Below are 17,907 nucleotides of genomic sequence, written 5' to 3' on the forward strand. Positions count from 1 at the left end.
CGTGAGCCACCGCGCCCGGCCAGTGTTGGGCTTTTTTAAAGTATGTGCACCTATTACTTTCCTACCAATAATAAATAGACTATAAAACAAAACAAAAATTGACAGTACGAAAGGGCATACAATAAAAATTACATCTCCTTGTCCAGAGGCAGCCAACTGCTGCTTCCAGGTCCTTATGGATATCCTTCCAGATCATGTGAGATCCTACACATGCCTTAGTTTCCCAGGATTGTATAAATTAAAACATGTTAAGGATTTGGAATCGTGCTTTAGATGCATGACTGCATTTAATCCTCACCTCACAGGAGGTATTATCATCCTCCTCATTTCACATATGAGGGAACTGGGGTTCAGGGAGGTGATAAAACCTGCTCAAGGTCACGAAGAATATCAGTAGCAGAGCTAGGACTCAAACCCAGGCAATCTGGCTTCAATAGACCTACACTATTAACTTCCTTGGCCTTTACTGGGAGATGGGGGGTGCCAAGGCAGGAAGTAGGAGCTGACCCCCACCTCGTCCGCGGGACTTGGCTCCCGGCTTCACAATCCAGATGTTGCGATCCCCTTCCATGTCTATCTGGGGTACCACGGCCCGCAGCTGCTGCAGGATGTCCTCACAGCGCTGGACCTGAGTGTCGAGGTGCCTGAGTTCTGCCCCTTCGCTGTGGGGAAATGATGGAACTTGGGCAGGGCTGGACCTGGCACATGTGGGTGGAGAGGGCAAGGGGAGATATATTCCACCACCCCCCACTGTCTTCCAGGCAGCCTCGGTCACGCCCTCCCTGCAGATATCCATAGGTCCCTCCCAAGCCTCCGGCCCCACCTTCAAGCCATCCCTGAAATCCTAACCTCCCCAGACTACAGGAAAGGGAAAGGTTGATAAAATTCCATTAACTGCAAACCACCCCCTACTCCAGCACTCCACCTGTGCCACTCCCCTTCCTATTACATTAAAACTGTCTTTGATAGAATTTAATCTTTCCAGTTCCTAATGATAAAGCACCACTATGTGCCAGGCACTGTGACAAGGGCTTTCCATATATTTTCACTAATCCCCTCAAGGCCCTGCCAGGGAAGTATTACTGATACCCCACCCCCTGCCCCCCGACTTTTGTTTTGTTTTGTTTTTTGGAGACAGGGTCTTGGTCTGTCACCCAGGCTGAAGTGCAGTGGTGAAACCATGGCTCACTGCAGCCAGGAACTCCTAGGTCCAAGTTTCAGCCTCCCAAGTAGTTGGAATTACAGGCATATGCCACCACATCCAAGCTAATTTTTATTTTTGGCAGAGATGGGTCTTATTATGTTACCCAGGCTGGTCTTGAATTCCTGACCTCAGGCGATCCTCCTGCTCAGCCTCCCAAAGTGCTGGGATTGCAGGCATAAGATACCACACCCAGCACTGGTCCCATTTTAGAGAAATGTAAACTGGGCCAGGCACGGTGGCTCATGCCTATAATCCCAGCACTTTGGGAGGCGGAGGCAGGTGGATCACCTGAGGTCAGAAGTTCGAGAACAGCCTGGCCAACATGGCAAAACCCTGTCTCTACTAAAAATACAAAAATTAGCCAGGCATGGTGGCAGGTGCCTGTAATCCCAGCTACTTGGGAGACTGAGACGGGACAATCACTTGAACCAGGGAGGCAGAGGTTATAGTGAGCCAAGATCCCGCCACTGCACTCCAGCCTGGGTGGGTGACAGAGCAAGACTCGGTCTCAAAAAAATTAAATTAAATTAAATTAAATTAAAATAAAAAGTAAACTGGGCCGGGCACAGTGGCTCATGCTTGTAATCCCAGCGCTTTGGGAGGCCGAGGTGGGTGGATCACGAGGTCAAGAGATCCAGACCATCCTGGCTAACATGGTGAAACTCTGTCTCTCTCCTAAAAATACAAAAATTAGCCAGGCGTGGTGGTGGGCACCTGTAATCCCAGCTACTCGTTAGGCTGAGGCAGGAGAATCGCTTCAACCCAGGAGGCAGAGGTTGCAATGAGCCGAGATCACACCATTGCACTCCAGCCTGGGCAACAGAGCGAGACTCCATCTCAAAAAAAAAAAAAAAAGTAAACTGAAGCTTTGAGAGTTAAGGGACTTACCCAAGGCCATACACTGAAAGCTGAGTGGTACAGCCAGGATTCAAACTCTGTCCTGTCTGATTCTTCCATGCATAGGTGCTTTTTGGGGTTCATTCCTCTCTTAATCTGCGCCTAATATTGGCTGTTACAATATTAGCCTAATTCCTTTCAAGCACATCTATATCGCACATCTATATCATACCTCTTCTTGCTTTTCTCCCCATCATTTACCCCCACCTGACACATCTGCTTATTTGGTTATTGTTTGAATCCCCTAACTAGAATGTAAACTCCGTAAGAGCAGCAACATTTTTTGTAGTTGTTCTCTGCTGTAATCCCCATCCCCAAGCACCACACCTGGCGCTCAGCAGGTACTCCCTAAAAGTTTGCTCAGTGAATTAACGGTTGGCTCAGCAAGTACTTTGGTAGGAGCCTGCCTCAGCAACTGGGCTGCACAGACAGGGTTTCATGGACAAAGAGTGACCCTGTTCTCTGCAGGACAGAAAATGTCCTGAACTAAACCAAGTCACAAAATACACCAGATGGCTACCTCATCCAGACTCTCCTTTTCCTTCTGAATGAATAGGACGGGAGCCTCCTATTCAGGGGAAGCTAACTCTGTAACACTTTAGCATCTTGAATGTCTCCAGTCATGGAGAACTTTCTCTTTTTTAAGGAGGAGGCAGCAGCCATTGGGGCAGTGCCAGGAACAGGTACAGCAAGATGCAGGGGGCTAGGCAAGGTCTCCCAGCAGTACTCACACCTATGTCCTGACAAACTTTTCTGTGGTCCGTAGCATGAAGCATCTGTTCAGTAATCTGTGATGTGGCCCAGGAAAGTATCACACAGGAGTGTAATTTGAAAAAGTATATTCGACATGACAATATGATTTTATAGTTAGTGAAAAGAAAAAAAACAACAACAGTATTTTAATGAAAAGTCAACCTTGATGAAAACCTGGCTGGCTTAGTTCTTAAAATCCAGGATTAAAACAAACAAACAAACAAAAAACTGGGTGTTTTTTTTTTTGAGACGGAGTCTTGCTCTGTCACCCAGGCTGGAGTACAGTGGCACGATCTCGGCTCACTGCAACCTCTGCCTCCCGGATTCAAGCAAATCTCCTGTCTCAGCCTTGGCCTCCCAAAGTGCTAGGATTACAGGCATGAACCACCGCTCCAAGTAGATTTGTTTTTTTAAAAAGTTGAGAAGCATTAACAGTAAATATTGAACGAATTAGGCTGAGTGCAGTGGCTCACACTACTCAGTGGCTCCTGAGTAGCTGGGATTATGGGCATGTGCCACCAGGCCAGTTAATTTTCGTATTTTTAGTAGAGATGGGGTTTCGCCATATTGGCCAGGCTGGTCTCCAACTCCTGACCTCAAGTGATCTGCCTGCCTCCGCCTCCCAAAGTGCTGGGATTACAGGTGTGAGCCACCACGTCTGGCCGCCTTGATAATTCTTAATTTAAGATGGGTAGCTTTACATTTTCCAGTAGCTAAAGAGAAAGTATTGGGTCACCTAAGTTATTTCCTGACATTTAGAAAAGATGCAATGAATTACTTGCTAATGACGTGGATCTGCTGCTCATGTCATTCATTAGTTCTTCGGTTTCCCCTATTGAGTAATTAAATCTGTCCATTTGTTTCTGTTCTTCAGTTTCCCCTATTGAGTAATTAAATCTGTCAATTTCTTTCCATTACCACCACCCCAGGTGAGATTCCTAGCACTCCCACCTGGCTTCCTGCAGGTCTCAAACCTTGAGCTGTGTCCCGGTTGAGAACAGGGGCTACGCTTCATTTCTGGTACCTGGCACAATGCTTGGCACATTGGAGTTGCTCAAAAAATGCTTACTGTGTGTTCTGCCTTCCGGGCTGTTCTCCCTCCAGTCGCTCCTGCATGCTTCTCCTGACTGGAATCTCCCTAAAGCAGCACCAGGCTCACCTTGATCCTCCCTTCCCGGGCCTGAGAACCTTTCTCCAAAGTGTGTTCAGAAAACACTGCCCCAGGCCAGGCGTGGTGGCTCACACCTGTAATCCCAGCACTTTGGGAAGCCGAGGAGGGCGAATCACGAGGTCAGGAGATCGAGACCATCCTGGCTAACATGGTGAAACCCCGTCTCTACTAAAAATATAAAAAATTAGCCGGGCGTGGTGGCGGGTGCCTGTAGTGCCAGCTACTCGGGAGGCTGAGGCAGGAGAATGGTGTGAACCCGGGAGGCGGAGCTTGCAGTGAGCCGAGATCGTGCCACTGCACTCCAGCCTGGGCGACAGAGCGAGACTCCCTCTCAAAAAAGAAAAAAAAAAAAAGAAAAAGAAAGCACTGCCCCTCAGGATGCTTGGTGGGAGGCAGGGCAGGGTGGGAGCCTACAGAGAGAGTATACAGGATACACTCAGTAGGCTTACACCACCCAGAGGTTCTGAAGAGTACTGCCCCAGGGAAGCCTCTTTAATTAACTGCTTAATCCAGTGTTTTCCAAATGTGATGGACCACAAAAGCCCTTTTTCCATAAAATCTATTTACTTCCTGGAGAATTAACATCCATACAACACACGCTTTGGGCAATGTGCTGTCCATTTGGTGGCACAAGCCATGCTCTTAGAGACTATGCTATGCCAAGAACCAAGAAGAGTGGCCCAGACCCTATCATGGAGGCAGTGGGAGTCCTTGAGGGTTCCCGAGCAGAACAGCAGGGTAAATGAGCGGGAGGCTTGGGAAAGGGGTGGGGGCTGCCCGAGACAGAAAGGGCCTGTCCCTAAACACCTGCCCACAGCCCAAAGTCCCAGCTGCAGGGGACTCACTGGACCACTTGGTAGTAGCGCTGGAGGAAGAGGGACCAGCCCTCGGGGGTGAGGTACAGTGGGGCCTCCAGGTCCTTGTCGATGTCCATGTGGGCCAGGTTGCTAAGGTACTCCTCGCACGCACACAGAGCTTCATCCACAAACTCTGGGGACACCGACACTGGGTTTTTCTCCTGTTTCTTGCGCTGCTTGTCTCCTGCACATAGGGAGGGGCCTGTCACGATCCCATATCAAGGCAGGTAACCTGACACATGCCACAGCCCCCATTGTCCTAAGGCCTGTCACTTACATGCGGCCCAGCACGTATCTAGATAGATCCCTTACTGCCCTGGGATGTGTCACTTAGCTGACGCTTTGCTCTAAATTCACTGCAACTCTAGCACTTGCCCCTGGCTCCCACTGTCCCAGGACCTGTCACTCACTTAAGACTCTGCCCTAAATGTCCCCAAGTCCTCTGACAGCACCTATAGCCTCTCTGCCCCTGGGACCTGTAAGACACCTGAGGCCCTGCCTAAAATGCACCTGGGAGCCTTGGCCTATGTGAACCCAGTTATACATGAATACCCCTCCCCCACGTCTGACACGACTTCTTAAGTCCACACACCAGAAATCCAGACCCACTCCCAGAATCCTGACACAGAGCTACAACCCTTAGCCCACAGAAGCACTAACCTCTGTGTGCACTGTTATTGCACAAGGCCCTGACACACCTGAAAGTGATTACAGAAACTGACCCTTCAGAAGACCCCCATGCACATCCACAGACCTGACTCACCCGGAACATCGCAGTGCACTGAAGACCCTGATATACAACTGAGGCCCTCAGACCCCTGCAGCCTGACCTATACCATAAAAGTTTAAGCACGGGGTCTCTAGCCACACCTGAGGTCCTTTTGCCCCTTATCCTGGCACACAACCAAACCTTCCCTGTACGTGACACATGCAAGAGACAGCAATGGGGAGGTCTCCCTCTGGAAGAGGCAGGGATTTTCCTCCTTCCTGGAGAGCTGCCTCTACTTCCCTGAATCCCTCACTGATGGGTCCCTGGATTACAGGACTAGGAGCCTGGAGGCACGAGCTAAATCCAGAAAGGGAAAGGGCAGGCAGTGGTTGGGCTGGCATGCAATGATAGTGAGGGTTCCTCTGTGTCCCCCTCCACTCCAAGCTCTTCCTTATGTTCAGGCCTAAGCTGTTCTCGGGCCATGTGTAAAGCCCAGTTTCACTGCTTCCTCCTCCTCAGAGACCTGAGCTCCTCACAGGCAGGGACGGACCATGTCTTCTTAGTCTCCCCTCTCCAGGGTGCTTGGCCACATGCCAGGCCCATGGGAGGGCGGAATGAGGAGTGGATCAACTAACAAATGGATGGGAAGACAAGTGTCTAGGTACCTGGGACAGAAAAATGGATGAGTGGAGGGACTGGAGGACAGATAGGTAGTAGATAGGAGAATGGAATAGCAGGTAGGTAGATGGGTAGATGGATCTGTGGAAGGATAGGTAGGCAGGGAGTGGATAGATGGATGGGGAGTATGGAGCTGACATCAGGTAGATGAATGAAGAGATTAACAATGGGTGACAGGTGGGAGGATGGAAGGATGAATGGAAGTGTGGGTGGGTGAATCGGTAGATCAGAGAGTGGGTGAATAAGTGGGTACATAGGTGAATGGATGAGTGGATGGATGGATGGATGGATGGATGGATGGATGGATAGATAGATGGGTAGATGTGAATCATACACAGATGTGTGAATGAACCAGTAGGTGGGTGGATGAGTAGATAGGTGGAAGGGCAGATGGGTGGAGGATAAATGGGTGGGAGAGTGGAGGTAATCACAGTACTTACCTAAGGCCTCTTCCTCTACTGCCTGGATAGGGTATGACTTCCACTCAGACTTCACCACCAGCTTGAGAACGTTGCGGGCAGCTGTCAGCCAGAAGTCCTCTGCTCCCAGGCCAGGGGATACCCTGCTCAGCCCCTAGGCTTGAGGCCTGTTCTGGTTCCAGAACCTGATCATGACTTGCCCCATTTTGGATCCAGAACCTGACTCTACCTTTTCTGACTCTAGAGCCTGAGTTTAGAACTTGCTCCTGTTTCAGGCCATGTGCAGTGGCTTATGCCTATAATCTTAGTACTTTGGGAGGCCGAGGTGGGTGGATCACGAGGTCAGGAGAACGAGACCATCCTGGCTAACACAGTGAAACCCTGTCTCTACTAAAAATACAAAAAATTAGCTGGGTGTGGTGGCGGCGCCTGTAGTCCCAGCTACTAGGAAGGATGAGGCAGAAGAATGGCGTGAACCTGGGAGGCGGAGCTTGCAGTGAGCCAAGATCGAGCCACTGCACTCCAGTCTGGGTGACAGAGTGAGATTCCGTCTCAAAAAAAAAAAAAAAAAAGGACTTGCTCCTGTTTCAGTTGTGGAACCACACCCCAAATCTGACCTGACTTGGATCATATTCTGCCTTCAGAATCTGGCTTGGACCCATTGTCTGATTTATTTCTTCTGTTCATCACCTACTTTTGATACTTATTCTATCCTGAGAACCAGACTATGTCATATTTCAGATTTTGAATGTAATTTAAACCTAGCATAGAATCTGGATCCAAATTCTAACCTGAATTTAGAACGTATTGTGGAATTGGAACCTAGTCTGCCTTAGAAACCCAAAGCCTGCAGCCTTTTTTGGAACCCAATTCAACAAGTGGAACTTGATATAAGCCTGGAATCTGTTCTGGATTCCAAACTCAAGGGACTGACCAACTTTTAGAACCTGCTCTAGAATATAAGCCAAGCTACCTGAGCTTTTCTGGAGGTCAGAGTTGACCAAGCTAAGAGGCTCATTAAGGGAGGGCACATTAGGGAAGGATAAGGATTGAGGGTGGAAAAGGAAATCTGCTGGGGCAGACGAGGACATGAAGAGAGGCCTGTTGCTCTCCAACATGAGCCAGAGCTTCAGCCCTGCTCCGTCAGCCTGAGGTCCAGGCATAGGGCTGGGGGTCTCCTTACCTATGAAGGCTTTTTTGTCATCCTCAGCCCCCAGGCGGTAGCAGCGTGGGAAGAAGGAATTGGCATCAACCTCATCAAACCACGGCAAATTCCGGAGATTGAGACATAGACCCACCTACAGAGTTAGTGCTGAGAGGGCAGGGCGGGACTGCCCACACTCAGCACATACCCAGACAGCTCAGAAAGACCCTAACTGGATATGCTCTCAGAGCTTTGGCCCTACTTGCAAGGTCTGAGTTGCTCACATCTATCACCATATATTTGCCTGGGCAGTGTCCTTTGCCAAGAATGCCTGACGTCCCTCCTGTCCACCCTTTCACATTTTTTTTTTTTTGAGATGGACTCTCGCTCTGTTGCCCAGGCTGGAGTGCAGTGGCACAATCTCAGTTCACTGTAAGCTCTGCCTCCCAGATTCATACCATTCTCCTGCTTCAGCCTACAGAGTAGCTGGGACTACAGGCACCCATCACCATGCCCGGCTTATTTGTTGTATTTTTAGTAGAGACGGTGTTTCACCGTGTTAGCCAGGATGGTCTCGATCTCCTGACCTGTGATCTGCCCGCCTCGGCCTCCCACAGTGCTGGGATTACAGGCGTGAGCCACTGCACCTGGCCCACCCTTTCACATTCTTAAAGAGCTGCCAAGGCCAAGCGCAGTAGCTTACACCTGTAATCCCAGCACTCTGGGAGGCTGAAGTAGGAGGACTGCTTGAGGCCAAGACCAGCCTGGGCAACATAGCAAGACCTCACCTCTTAAAAATAGAACAAAACAAGAGCTGCTTCTTCTAGAATCCTTCCTAACCCACACCAATAATATAATGGCAGGTCATTATTATAAAGCCCTTCATCCTTGCCACAATCCCAGAAGATAGTCCTTACTGGTATTCTCACTGAAAGATGAGAAAACTGAGGCTCAGAGAGGTGAAGTCACTTGCTAAGAAACCCAGGTAAGACTGGGCATGATGGCTCATGCCTGTAATCCCAGCACTTTGGGAAGCTGAAGTGGATCACCTGAGGTCATGAGCTCAAGACCAGCTTGGCCAACATGATGAAACCCCGTTTCTACTAAAAAATACAAAAATCAGCCAGGTGTGGTGACACACACCTGTAGTCCCAGCTACTCAGGAGGCTGAGGCAGAAGAATTGCTTGAACCTGAGAGGCAGAGATGGCAGTGGGCAGAGATTGCACCATTGCATTCCAGCCTGGGAGACGGAGTGAGACTCCACTCAAAAAAAAAAAAAAAAAAAAAAAGGAACCCAGGTAAGACAGAATGGGTTCATTAGCCAGATATCTTCTGCTTAGGAGGTTAAGAGTCTGCTTGCTCACTATCATTGGGTTTGGTGATTGTTCTACCTCCAGACCCATTTGAATGCTGGAGCCCATTTTAGTCACTGTATCTACACATGCCAGATACGGTGCAGGGGCTGGATTTGAACCAGCCAGATGCTGGTCAGACTCCAAATCTTCTGAATTATATACTTCCCCTTGCCCTGAGAACTTCCTCTTACTAACAAGGAGAGCAGGGAGGAGGGCTGCCAGCCCAAGGGCGGGGAGTTGGAGGCTGCCCTGCTTGCTCCTCTAGGGAGCCCACCTTTGTGGTAAAGGAGCCAGCCCGGGCGTAGTGGTTTATCATCTGATCCTTGGAGAGGAAGCGACAGTCGAGCACATCCCGCCGAGTGGTCCAGATGAAGTAGGGGGTCTCATTCTGAACCATGCGGGACTGGGGAGACAGGGAGGAGACAGAAACACAGAGGCCAGTGTGGGTAGCAGGGCCTAAGGCAGCCTCTCCCTGTCCTGCTGAGCAGGGTGGGTGAACAGGAAGGAGAGGATGCTTCCAAGGTGGACTCTAGCCCACACATCATCTTTGTGTAAGTCGATTTCTCTTCCTCCAGGGCACAGGTGGGCAGAGGCCAAGCCAGCCTTTCAGGTTCCTTTTGGCCTTAGGGATGCCAAAGACTCCCTTCTGCCTCCCTTTGTCACCGCTTAAGGTGTCCTATGAGGCTTGTCATTCTCAGCCCCCAGGTGGTGGCAGCGTGAGAAGAAGGAGTTGGCATTAGCCTCATCAAACCACGGCAAATTCCAAAGACTGAGACATAGACCCACCTATGGAGTTAGCCGCTGAGGAGACAGGGCCCCTAAGGGTATCCCCAAGCAGTGACAAAGCTGCACAACTGAATGTCACACTTTGTTCTGGCCCATGGTCATCAGTGACTTGCCCAGGGGCAGGACGGTGACTCCAAGCTGATGGGCACACAGCCTGTGACAAAGGCTCTCTCATGGACCCCACCTCTCTCCATCCTTCCTACAATTCTGGGAGGTGGGATAATTATTCATAACCAATGTCAGCACATGCTGGGCCCTGCTCTAAGCACTTTCCATGTCAATTCATTCAAGGTTCACCACAATTCTACGTGGTAGGTGCTAAGGTAATCTCTATTTTGCAGATGAGGAAACTGAGGCATAGGAAGGCGAGTGACTTGCCCAAGGGCTCATGAGATTGACCCATATGAAGCTGCCAATATTCAGCCATTCCTGACATAGAGAAATGGCTTTTTTTTTTTTTTTTTTTGAGATGGAGTCTGATTCTGTCGCCCAGGCTGGAGTGCAGTGGCGTGATTTTGGCTCACTGCAACCTCCGTCTCCTGGGTTCAAGTGATTCTTCTGCCTCAGCTTCTCTAGTAGCTGGAATTACAGGTGTGTGCTACCAGACCCAGATAATTTTTTTTTTTTTTTTTGTATTTTTAGTAGAGACGGGGTTTCACCATGTTCCCCAGGCTGGTCTCGAACTCCTGACCTCAAATAAGCCACCCACCTTGGCCTCCCAAAGTGTTGCAATTACAGGCATGACCCACCACACCCAGCCAGAAATGGCAATTTTATATAGTTGACCTCAGTAAGTGGCACTACCAAGATGGAAACCCAAGTACCCTCACCTCAACATGCATGTCCTCCACATCATCACACCCGACTCTTTCAGCTTTTTTTTTATTTTCCCAGATGGAGTTATCGCTTGTTCTGTTACCCAGGCTGAAGTGCAGTGGTGCGATTTCAGCTCACTACAACCTCCATCTCCTAAGCTCAAGTGATTCTCCTGCCTCAGCTTCCTGAGTAGTTGGGATTACAGGTGCCTGCCACCACAACTGGCTAATTTTTTTTGTATTTTTTTTTTCCAGTAGAGATGGGTTTTCACCATGTTGGCCAGGCTGGTCTCGAACTCCTAACCTCAAGGGATCTACCCGCCTTGGCCTCCCAAAATACTGGGATTACAGGCATAAGCCACCCCACTCCGCCTCTTCCAGAGCTTTTTAAGTCCTTCCTTCCTACCTTCACTTACCAAGAGCAGAGGGAGAAGGTGAACTATGGGGTTTTTATTTGAAGGGGGAGTTACCATGCATGGAGGCTGTGCTGGCATCTGGTATGACCTAGCAGAGCTCTGAATCACAGGCCAGATGGGACACAGGCCTGATGTGTCCCTCCCCACTCTGCGGCCCTATCCAGCCTTTATTCACTTATTTCTTTTTTAGAGATAGAGTCTTGCTTTGTTGCCCAGGCTGGAGTGCAGTGGTGCGATCATAGTTCACTGCAGCCTGTAATTCCCGGGTTCAAGCGATCCTCCCATCTTAGCCTCCTGAGTAGCTGGGACTATAGGAACATGCCACCACACCTGGATAATGTTTTTCTACCTTTTTTTGTAGAGACTGAGTCTTATATGTTGCCCAGGCTAGTCTTGAACTCCTAGCCTCAAGTGATCCTCCCACCTTGGCCTCCTGAGTAGCTGGGACCACAGGCATGAGCCACCATGCCCAGCTCTATCCAGCCTTTAAAGAAGCAGTTTTTACTACAGATAGGGAAACTGTGGCCCAGAGAAAGAAAGGACTTGTCTGAGGTCACCCAGCTGGACACCAATGCTCTCCCTCTAAGCAGGTGGCCCCTGCTTCATCTTGTCTCCCAGGGCCCTCACCATCAGAGCATGTGTTCCATCTAGGTCATCAAATTTCAGTAAATCACCCAAGTCGAACAGCTGTGGTGGCTGGAACTCCTCATCCTCATCTTCATCCTCTGTGGATGCAGAGCCCAGGGCTGATGAGTTTCCTCTCCCTGCCCCATAGTCCATAAGGCCTCAACCCTGGGACAGTGGGAACCAAAGAAAAGGGACTCAGGAGGGACAGTTGTGGAAAGAGAGGGAACCACTCACCATCCTCAGTGGTGTCACTGTCACCCATCGCTGAGCTATCCAGATCCTTCTGGGGTGGCAGCAGGGTGGGGCCTGAGCGATGGACCATCTTCTTCTCCACCCAGCCCCTCCGGCGCAAGAGACACCGGATCACTGGGTAGCAGCCTTGGATTGTAAAGATCTTCTTCTGCTGCAAGGTGAGAGATGGATACTTCTTCAATAAGTATTGCATAAGTGCCAGACATAGGGGATATAAAGGTGAACCAGACAGTATGGACACTGCCATCAGGAAATTTTTATATTCCAGTAGGAGAAATAAACAGACTATAAATAAGTAGAGAAATAAATATGCATGGTAATAATAATAGCAATGGCTACTATTTATTGAGGACCTACTACGTGCTGAGCACTTACATGCATTACTAACAATACTATGCATTTTTGTTTTGTTTTGTTTGAGATAGGGTCTCACTCTGTTGCCCAGGCTGGAGTATAGTGGCACAATCTCGGCTCACTGCACCCTCTTCCTCCTGGGTTCAAGCGATTCTCCTGCCTCAGCCTCCTTGAGTACCTGGGATTACAGGTGTGCACCACCATGCCCAGAATTTTTTTTTTTTTTTTTTTGAGATGGAGTCTTCCTCTGTTACCCAGGCTGGAATAGCACAATCTTGGCTCACTGCAACCTCCACCTCCCAGGTTCAAGCGATTCTTCTGCCTCAGCCTCCCCAGTAGCTGGGAGTACAGGTGTGTGTCACTATGCCCAGCTAATTTTTGTATTTTTATTAGAGACGAGGTTTCACCATATTTGCCACACTGGTCTCAAACTCCTGACCTTAGGTGATCCACCCACCTTGGCCTCCCAAAGTGCTGGAATTACAGGCATCAGTCACCGCACCCGGCGCCCAAATAATTTTTATATTTTTTGGTAGAGACTGGGTTTCACTGTGTTGGCCAGGCTGGTCTTGAACTCCTGGCCTCAAGTGATCCTCCTGCCTTGGCCTCCCAAAATGCTGGGATTACAGGTCTCAGGCACCTCGCCCGGCCAATACTATGCATTTTTATTAGATACTGTTATCTCCATTTTACTGGCTATGAAACAGAGGCATAGAGAAGTTGAGCAGGGTGCCTGAGGCCCCACAGTGGTTAAGCAAAAGAGCAGGGATTTACATCCTAGCAGTTTGGCTACAGAAGCTGCATACTTAATGGGATCCAGAGAAACTACTTAGAAATACATGGCCAGGGAAGGTTGAAAGGAAGCCATGAATGCACAGAACTGGGAAAAGGGGATTCAGGCAGAGGGGAATGCATGTGCAAAGGCCTTGAGGCTGGAGAGAGGTCAGAAGGAACTGAAGGGAGACCAGAGTGAGTGGAGCATGGAAAATGATGGGGAAAGCCCCAGAGGAGGTAGGCAGTGGCCAGACTGTGGAAGGCCTGCAGGCCTCAGAATGGACTTGGATTTCATACTAAGAGTGTCGTGAGCAAAAAAGGCTAACTGAGGGAGTCTTTCCAGGCTTGGCTTGCTGCTGTATGGCAAAAAGATGAGGGGACAGGATGGAGGCAGACCAGTTAGGAGGCTGTCATGGTTTGCCTAGGAGAGAAATCACAATTACTAAAATGAAAATGGTTACATCACAGACTGGAGAAGGTGCTAGAGTCGAGAATCGTTTTGGAGGTGGAGATGACAAGTGGTTTTGCTGATGGGATTAGACCTGTGGGTGAGGAAACAGAGAGATGAAATTTCTGGCCTGAGGAACTGAGAGATGGGAAAGACCAGAGACTGGGGAGGACAACAGGTTTGGGCAGGAAGATCAAAGTCTGGTTTGGGACCTGAATTTGAAATGCTTGTTAAGTTTTCTGGGTGTAGATGATAGGTAGGGGGCTGGATCGACGGGATGTGGAGTTCGAGGCTGGGCTGGAAGGGGCACAGAGGGGGTGCAGCACACTGACCGCACTCAGCCAAGGACACAGCCAAAGGAGACAGACCTGGGGAAGGGGCCAGGGGGCCACTAATGGCTGAGGAACCTTTAAAGGCCACTGAAAAGCGGCAGCCAAAGAGGGAGAAAGGAAAACGAGGAGCGTGCGGTCAGACAGCCAAGGGGAAGGGTGTGTGAGGCAGCGGTGTAGAAAGATACAGGGTGCCCAACCGAGATCAAAACAGACAGGCACTGCTGGGTTTGGCTCCCTGGAACTCACCAGGCACCTTGATTAGAGTGGGACATCACAGGGAACCAGAGTGGAGGGAGCCCAGAAGTTTGGTGCTGAAGGGGTAAATGGGGAGGTAGTTGAAGATGGGTGTGGTGGTTGAGGGTTTTTGCTGTTGTTTTTTCTTTTGCTTTTGTTTTTTAAGGATATAAGAAAACAGCGCAGGGAGACAGGTTGAGCCGCTCCCAGGGCCCTTTCTAAGCGCCCCCGCCCCTCCTCTGACCTTGACAGCTCTCTCCACGTAGATTTTGGCGTTTCTGAGCCGGTTCATGTGAGACGCCTTGGAGGATCCTCGCCAGAGGACCGGGAAACCTGCAGAAAGATGCAGTAGGGGCGGGGTAGACTGGGCCTGGGCCTAGGGTCTCGGCCTAAGATCTTTTCTGGCCGCCGATAGCCACGCCTCTTCTCTGCCTCCCGCCTTCATCCGGATGTCCACCCTCGGCCGTTCTTCTCCCGACCCCCATTCCCTCCCCCCACCCCAGCATCTTGTAGTCCTCGCAGCCGCTGTAGGCCAGAGTGAATGCGCCGCACGGGGCCTCACCATCCTGTGGAGAGGGGTCATCCAGGACCGGGGTGTGCGGGGGGCCGAGGGGGCGGGGATCCGCGGCGCCCTGGGCGTGGGTGTCTGGGACCAGCGTCTTGAAGGCGCGGCCGAGGCGGCGCGCAGGAGCGGGGCTGCCTGCCTGGCATCTACCTCCTGGATGACCCTCCTCGGGCTGGGCGGAGGCAGGGCCGGGCCATGGCAGCCTCCTGGGTGGACGGAACTCGGAGCGGCGGGCCAAGGGGAAACTGGTGCGTGGCTCGAGCGGCTGCGGCTTTCGCAGCCAGTTGCACACCGGGCCGCCCCCCTGGCTGTACCAGGAGGCCGAGACCCGGCGCCCGGGCCCCAGCTCCCCAGCGCTCAGGAGCAGCGGCGTGTCGGGGCCCTGCATGCGCCCCTCGCCGCGCTCGCCCTCCCAGCGCCCCTGATCCCGCCTCCCCTCCGCGTCGCCGCCTCCTCTCCCGGGAAGGTCCTGCCTAGGCTCGCGCCTTGTCCTCCGTTCCAAGCCCCGCCCCGTTTGCTGTTGCCTTGGAAACCATTCCCTGGGCACCATCAGACCGCTCGGGGTTGGTTGGGGGCTTCGGCGGGCCCCGGGGCAGTCAAGCGAGGGCTTCCTCAGGACCTGGGGCCTCACCCAGACCCTTGATGAGCGGGGTACTGAAGGCGGAAGAGAGCACTGAGCCCCAGTTAGTGTCGCGGTTCCTTATCCAGTACTTCCTGGTGCCACCGGCCCTGGGGTTTGAGCGATTCTACAGTATTTATAGGCGCTAACAAATGGCCCCTGACCTCATGGAGCTTACAGCCCAGTGAGGGGAATAAAAAGTAACAAAGGAAGGGAATAGTTACAGGTATAATAAGGGCAATGAACAAGCAGAGGTGAAACCAGGAAGAGGACGCATTTTAGATAAAGCGGAGGTAGAGGATGTCCTCTCTGAAGAGGTTACACATTTAAGCTGAAGATGTAAATGCGAGGAGTCAGGAGTCACCAGGGAAAGGGGAGCAACAGCACTTCAGGGAACAAACAGTCCCAGCAACAGCCGAGAAGGGTTAAGTACTACAAGACAGCCAGAGTGGCTGGAGCCTGGTGAGGACAGATCAGACCTGCCGGGCCTGGCAGATGGGCCTAGGTTAAGGTCCTTAGCGAGGGCAGCATATGGGGGTAACACGAAGGTGCAGAGCACACCCTCCCTAGGAACTTGGAAATGGAAAAACTGATCATCATTTGAGTCAACTGTGAAAGAAACGTAATAGATCAGAACAGTTATGCCTGGCCCCCAGGCTAAGACTGTAAGCAACCTTTTTGGAAGCACTGGCAAAGTATTATCCTCAAAAGTCACAGGGGAGATAAGGTTCCAAGATGTTAAACAATTTGCCTCAAATCACAGAGCACAGGCAGCATTGCAACCCAGGTCTGACTCTAAAGCCTGTCTCTTAAACACCTGTATGTTATCACACAGAAGGCTGCCTGTTAGTCACAGAAGGACCACACAGGCACAGTTTGAGAGGCCAACTCTAGCAGTGCCCATGCAGGCAGAGTTGAAGAGAGGACGCTGGTCAGAGCCCAGCTTTGTTAGTCACTGGGTAGATGTGCTCTTAAGAGTGAAGGTGGATCCCCCACCTTCCTGTCCAGCTGATCCTAACCCCCTTTAGCTGATGGCTGGACTTCCCAAAAAGCACATCCCCAGGAGAGATGATTTAGGGAATTTGGACCCTGGGAGAGAGATACGTGACAAATGAGGGTTGTGGCTGGCTCACCCAGGCAATGCTGTCCTGTGAGGGTTGTTGAGTGACCAGCTGCTATACCCTATTAGTCACCCAGTTTCACTGTGACCACCTTTAACATTCACTGCAAAGCTAGAACATAACCATGTGCCCTGGAGGAGGGAACATCTAATTCAGAGGGGTAGTGAGGTAGGTCACAGAGGTAATGTCATAAAGGCGATGATAACACTTTGGGAGGCTGAGGCGGAAGGATCACCCAAGGCAGCCCAGGCAACATAGCGAGAACTAAAAAAACCAAAAAACAAAAACAAAAAAGTTAGCTGGGCGTGGTGGCACAAGCCTGTGGTCCCAGCTACTCAGGAAGCTGAGGTGGGAGAATCACTTGAGCCTGGAGAAGCTGAGGCTGCAGTGAGCCACGATTGCACCACTGCACTCCAGCCTGGGTGACAAAGCGAGACCGTCTCAAAAATGGAAAAAAAAAAAAAAAAAGGTGGCGGGGGAGAGGGGCAATAGCTGTTCAGGTTGCCCTCGCGCCCTCCTGCCTTTAACATCACCTTGTCCACCCCATCAAGAGAGACCCCTCTGGCCATCTGGAGGAATCTCTTTTCAAAGCTCAGCTCAAAGGTTAACCCTTCTTTGAAGCTTACCCTGACACCCTCTCCTATATTTACCCCTTGGCCCCCAGACTTCCAATATTAAATATAACACACTTCAGTGAACCTTTTACATACCTAGTCCTTTTCCAGGACCTCCAAGTCTCTTCAAGGCAAGGATAACATCATGAACACTGGAAATTATTCAACACCCCAGCCACTGGGCTGGTGAACAACTACGGTTGTCAGTACCTGTGTGGCAGGGACCGTGTCAGATTGTTCATATTCATTATCTCTACTTTATAGACTAAGAAACTGAGACACAAAATAGAAATAACTTGACCAAATTTGTCAAGAAGAATCAGGACTCAAACACAAGGGTTTTTTTTTTTTTTTTTACTTCGAGGTGTTACTAAGGTATAGTACTATCCAATGGAACTTTCTGCAATGATAGGAATCTCTATGTATGTGTTGTATATGCTCTGTGTCTATATATGCTGTTATACATGGTACAGTCACTGGTAGCTGTTAAGCTGCCAGTGGGACTAGGGAACTGGATTTTAAACTTTATTTAATTGTAGGCCGGGCGCGGTGGCTCAAGCCTGTAATCCCAGCACTTTGGGAGGCCGAGACGGGCGGATCACGAGGTCAGGAGATCGAGACCATCCTGACTAACGCGGTGAAACCCCGTCTCTACCAAAAAAAAAAAAAAAAAAAAAAAACACAAAAAACTACCCGGGCGTGGTGACGGGCGCCTGTAGTCCCAGCTACTCGGGAGGCCGAGGCAGGAGAATGGCGTGAACC

The 17,907-nt window shown here is 50.6% G+C and overlaps 1 protein-coding gene across 7 annotated transcripts in view; it reads right to left on the reverse strand.

The window, feature by feature from the left end:
• The window catches only part of TTLL3 (tubulin tyrosine ligase like 3), a 32,548-nt gene extending 15,053 nt beyond the window's left edge, over window positions 1–17,495 (reverse strand). For 5 of the 7 annotated variants that reach the window (XM_038003606.2, XM_038003605.2, XM_073009870.1 and 2 more), the window contains exons 1-9: window positions 14,789–17,495; window positions 14,471–14,559; window positions 12,067–12,235; window positions 11,833–11,930; window positions 9,463–9,591; window positions 7,872–7,986; window positions 6,710–6,808; window positions 4,871–5,066; window positions 514–698 (exon numbers count right to left, since the gene is read on the reverse strand). In XM_038003606.2, coding sequence (XP_037859534.2) covers window positions 514–698; window positions 4,871–5,066; window positions 6,710–6,808; window positions 7,872–7,986; window positions 9,463–9,591; window positions 11,833–11,930; window positions 12,067–12,235; window positions 14,471–14,559; window positions 14,789–15,341 — 1,633 coding nt within the window. In that variant the 5' untranslated portion in view covers window positions 15,342–17,495. Of the gene's footprint in view, window positions 1–513; window positions 699–4,870; window positions 5,067–6,709; window positions 6,809–7,871; window positions 7,987–9,462; window positions 9,592–11,832; window positions 11,931–12,066; window positions 12,236–14,470; window positions 14,560–14,788 lie in introns of those variants that run through there. The other 2 variants (XM_038003608.2, XM_073009872.1) reach the window with 2 other exon arrangements.
• Between the last annotated feature and the right edge of the window lie 412 nt (window positions 17,496–17,907).

The sequence above is a fragment of the Chlorocebus sabaeus genome, chromosome 22 (assembly GCF_047675955.1).
Source record: "Chlorocebus sabaeus isolate Y175 chromosome 22, mChlSab1.0.hap1, whole genome shotgun sequence".
Lineage (NCBI taxonomy): Eukaryota > Metazoa > Chordata > Mammalia > Primates > Cercopithecidae > Chlorocebus > Chlorocebus sabaeus.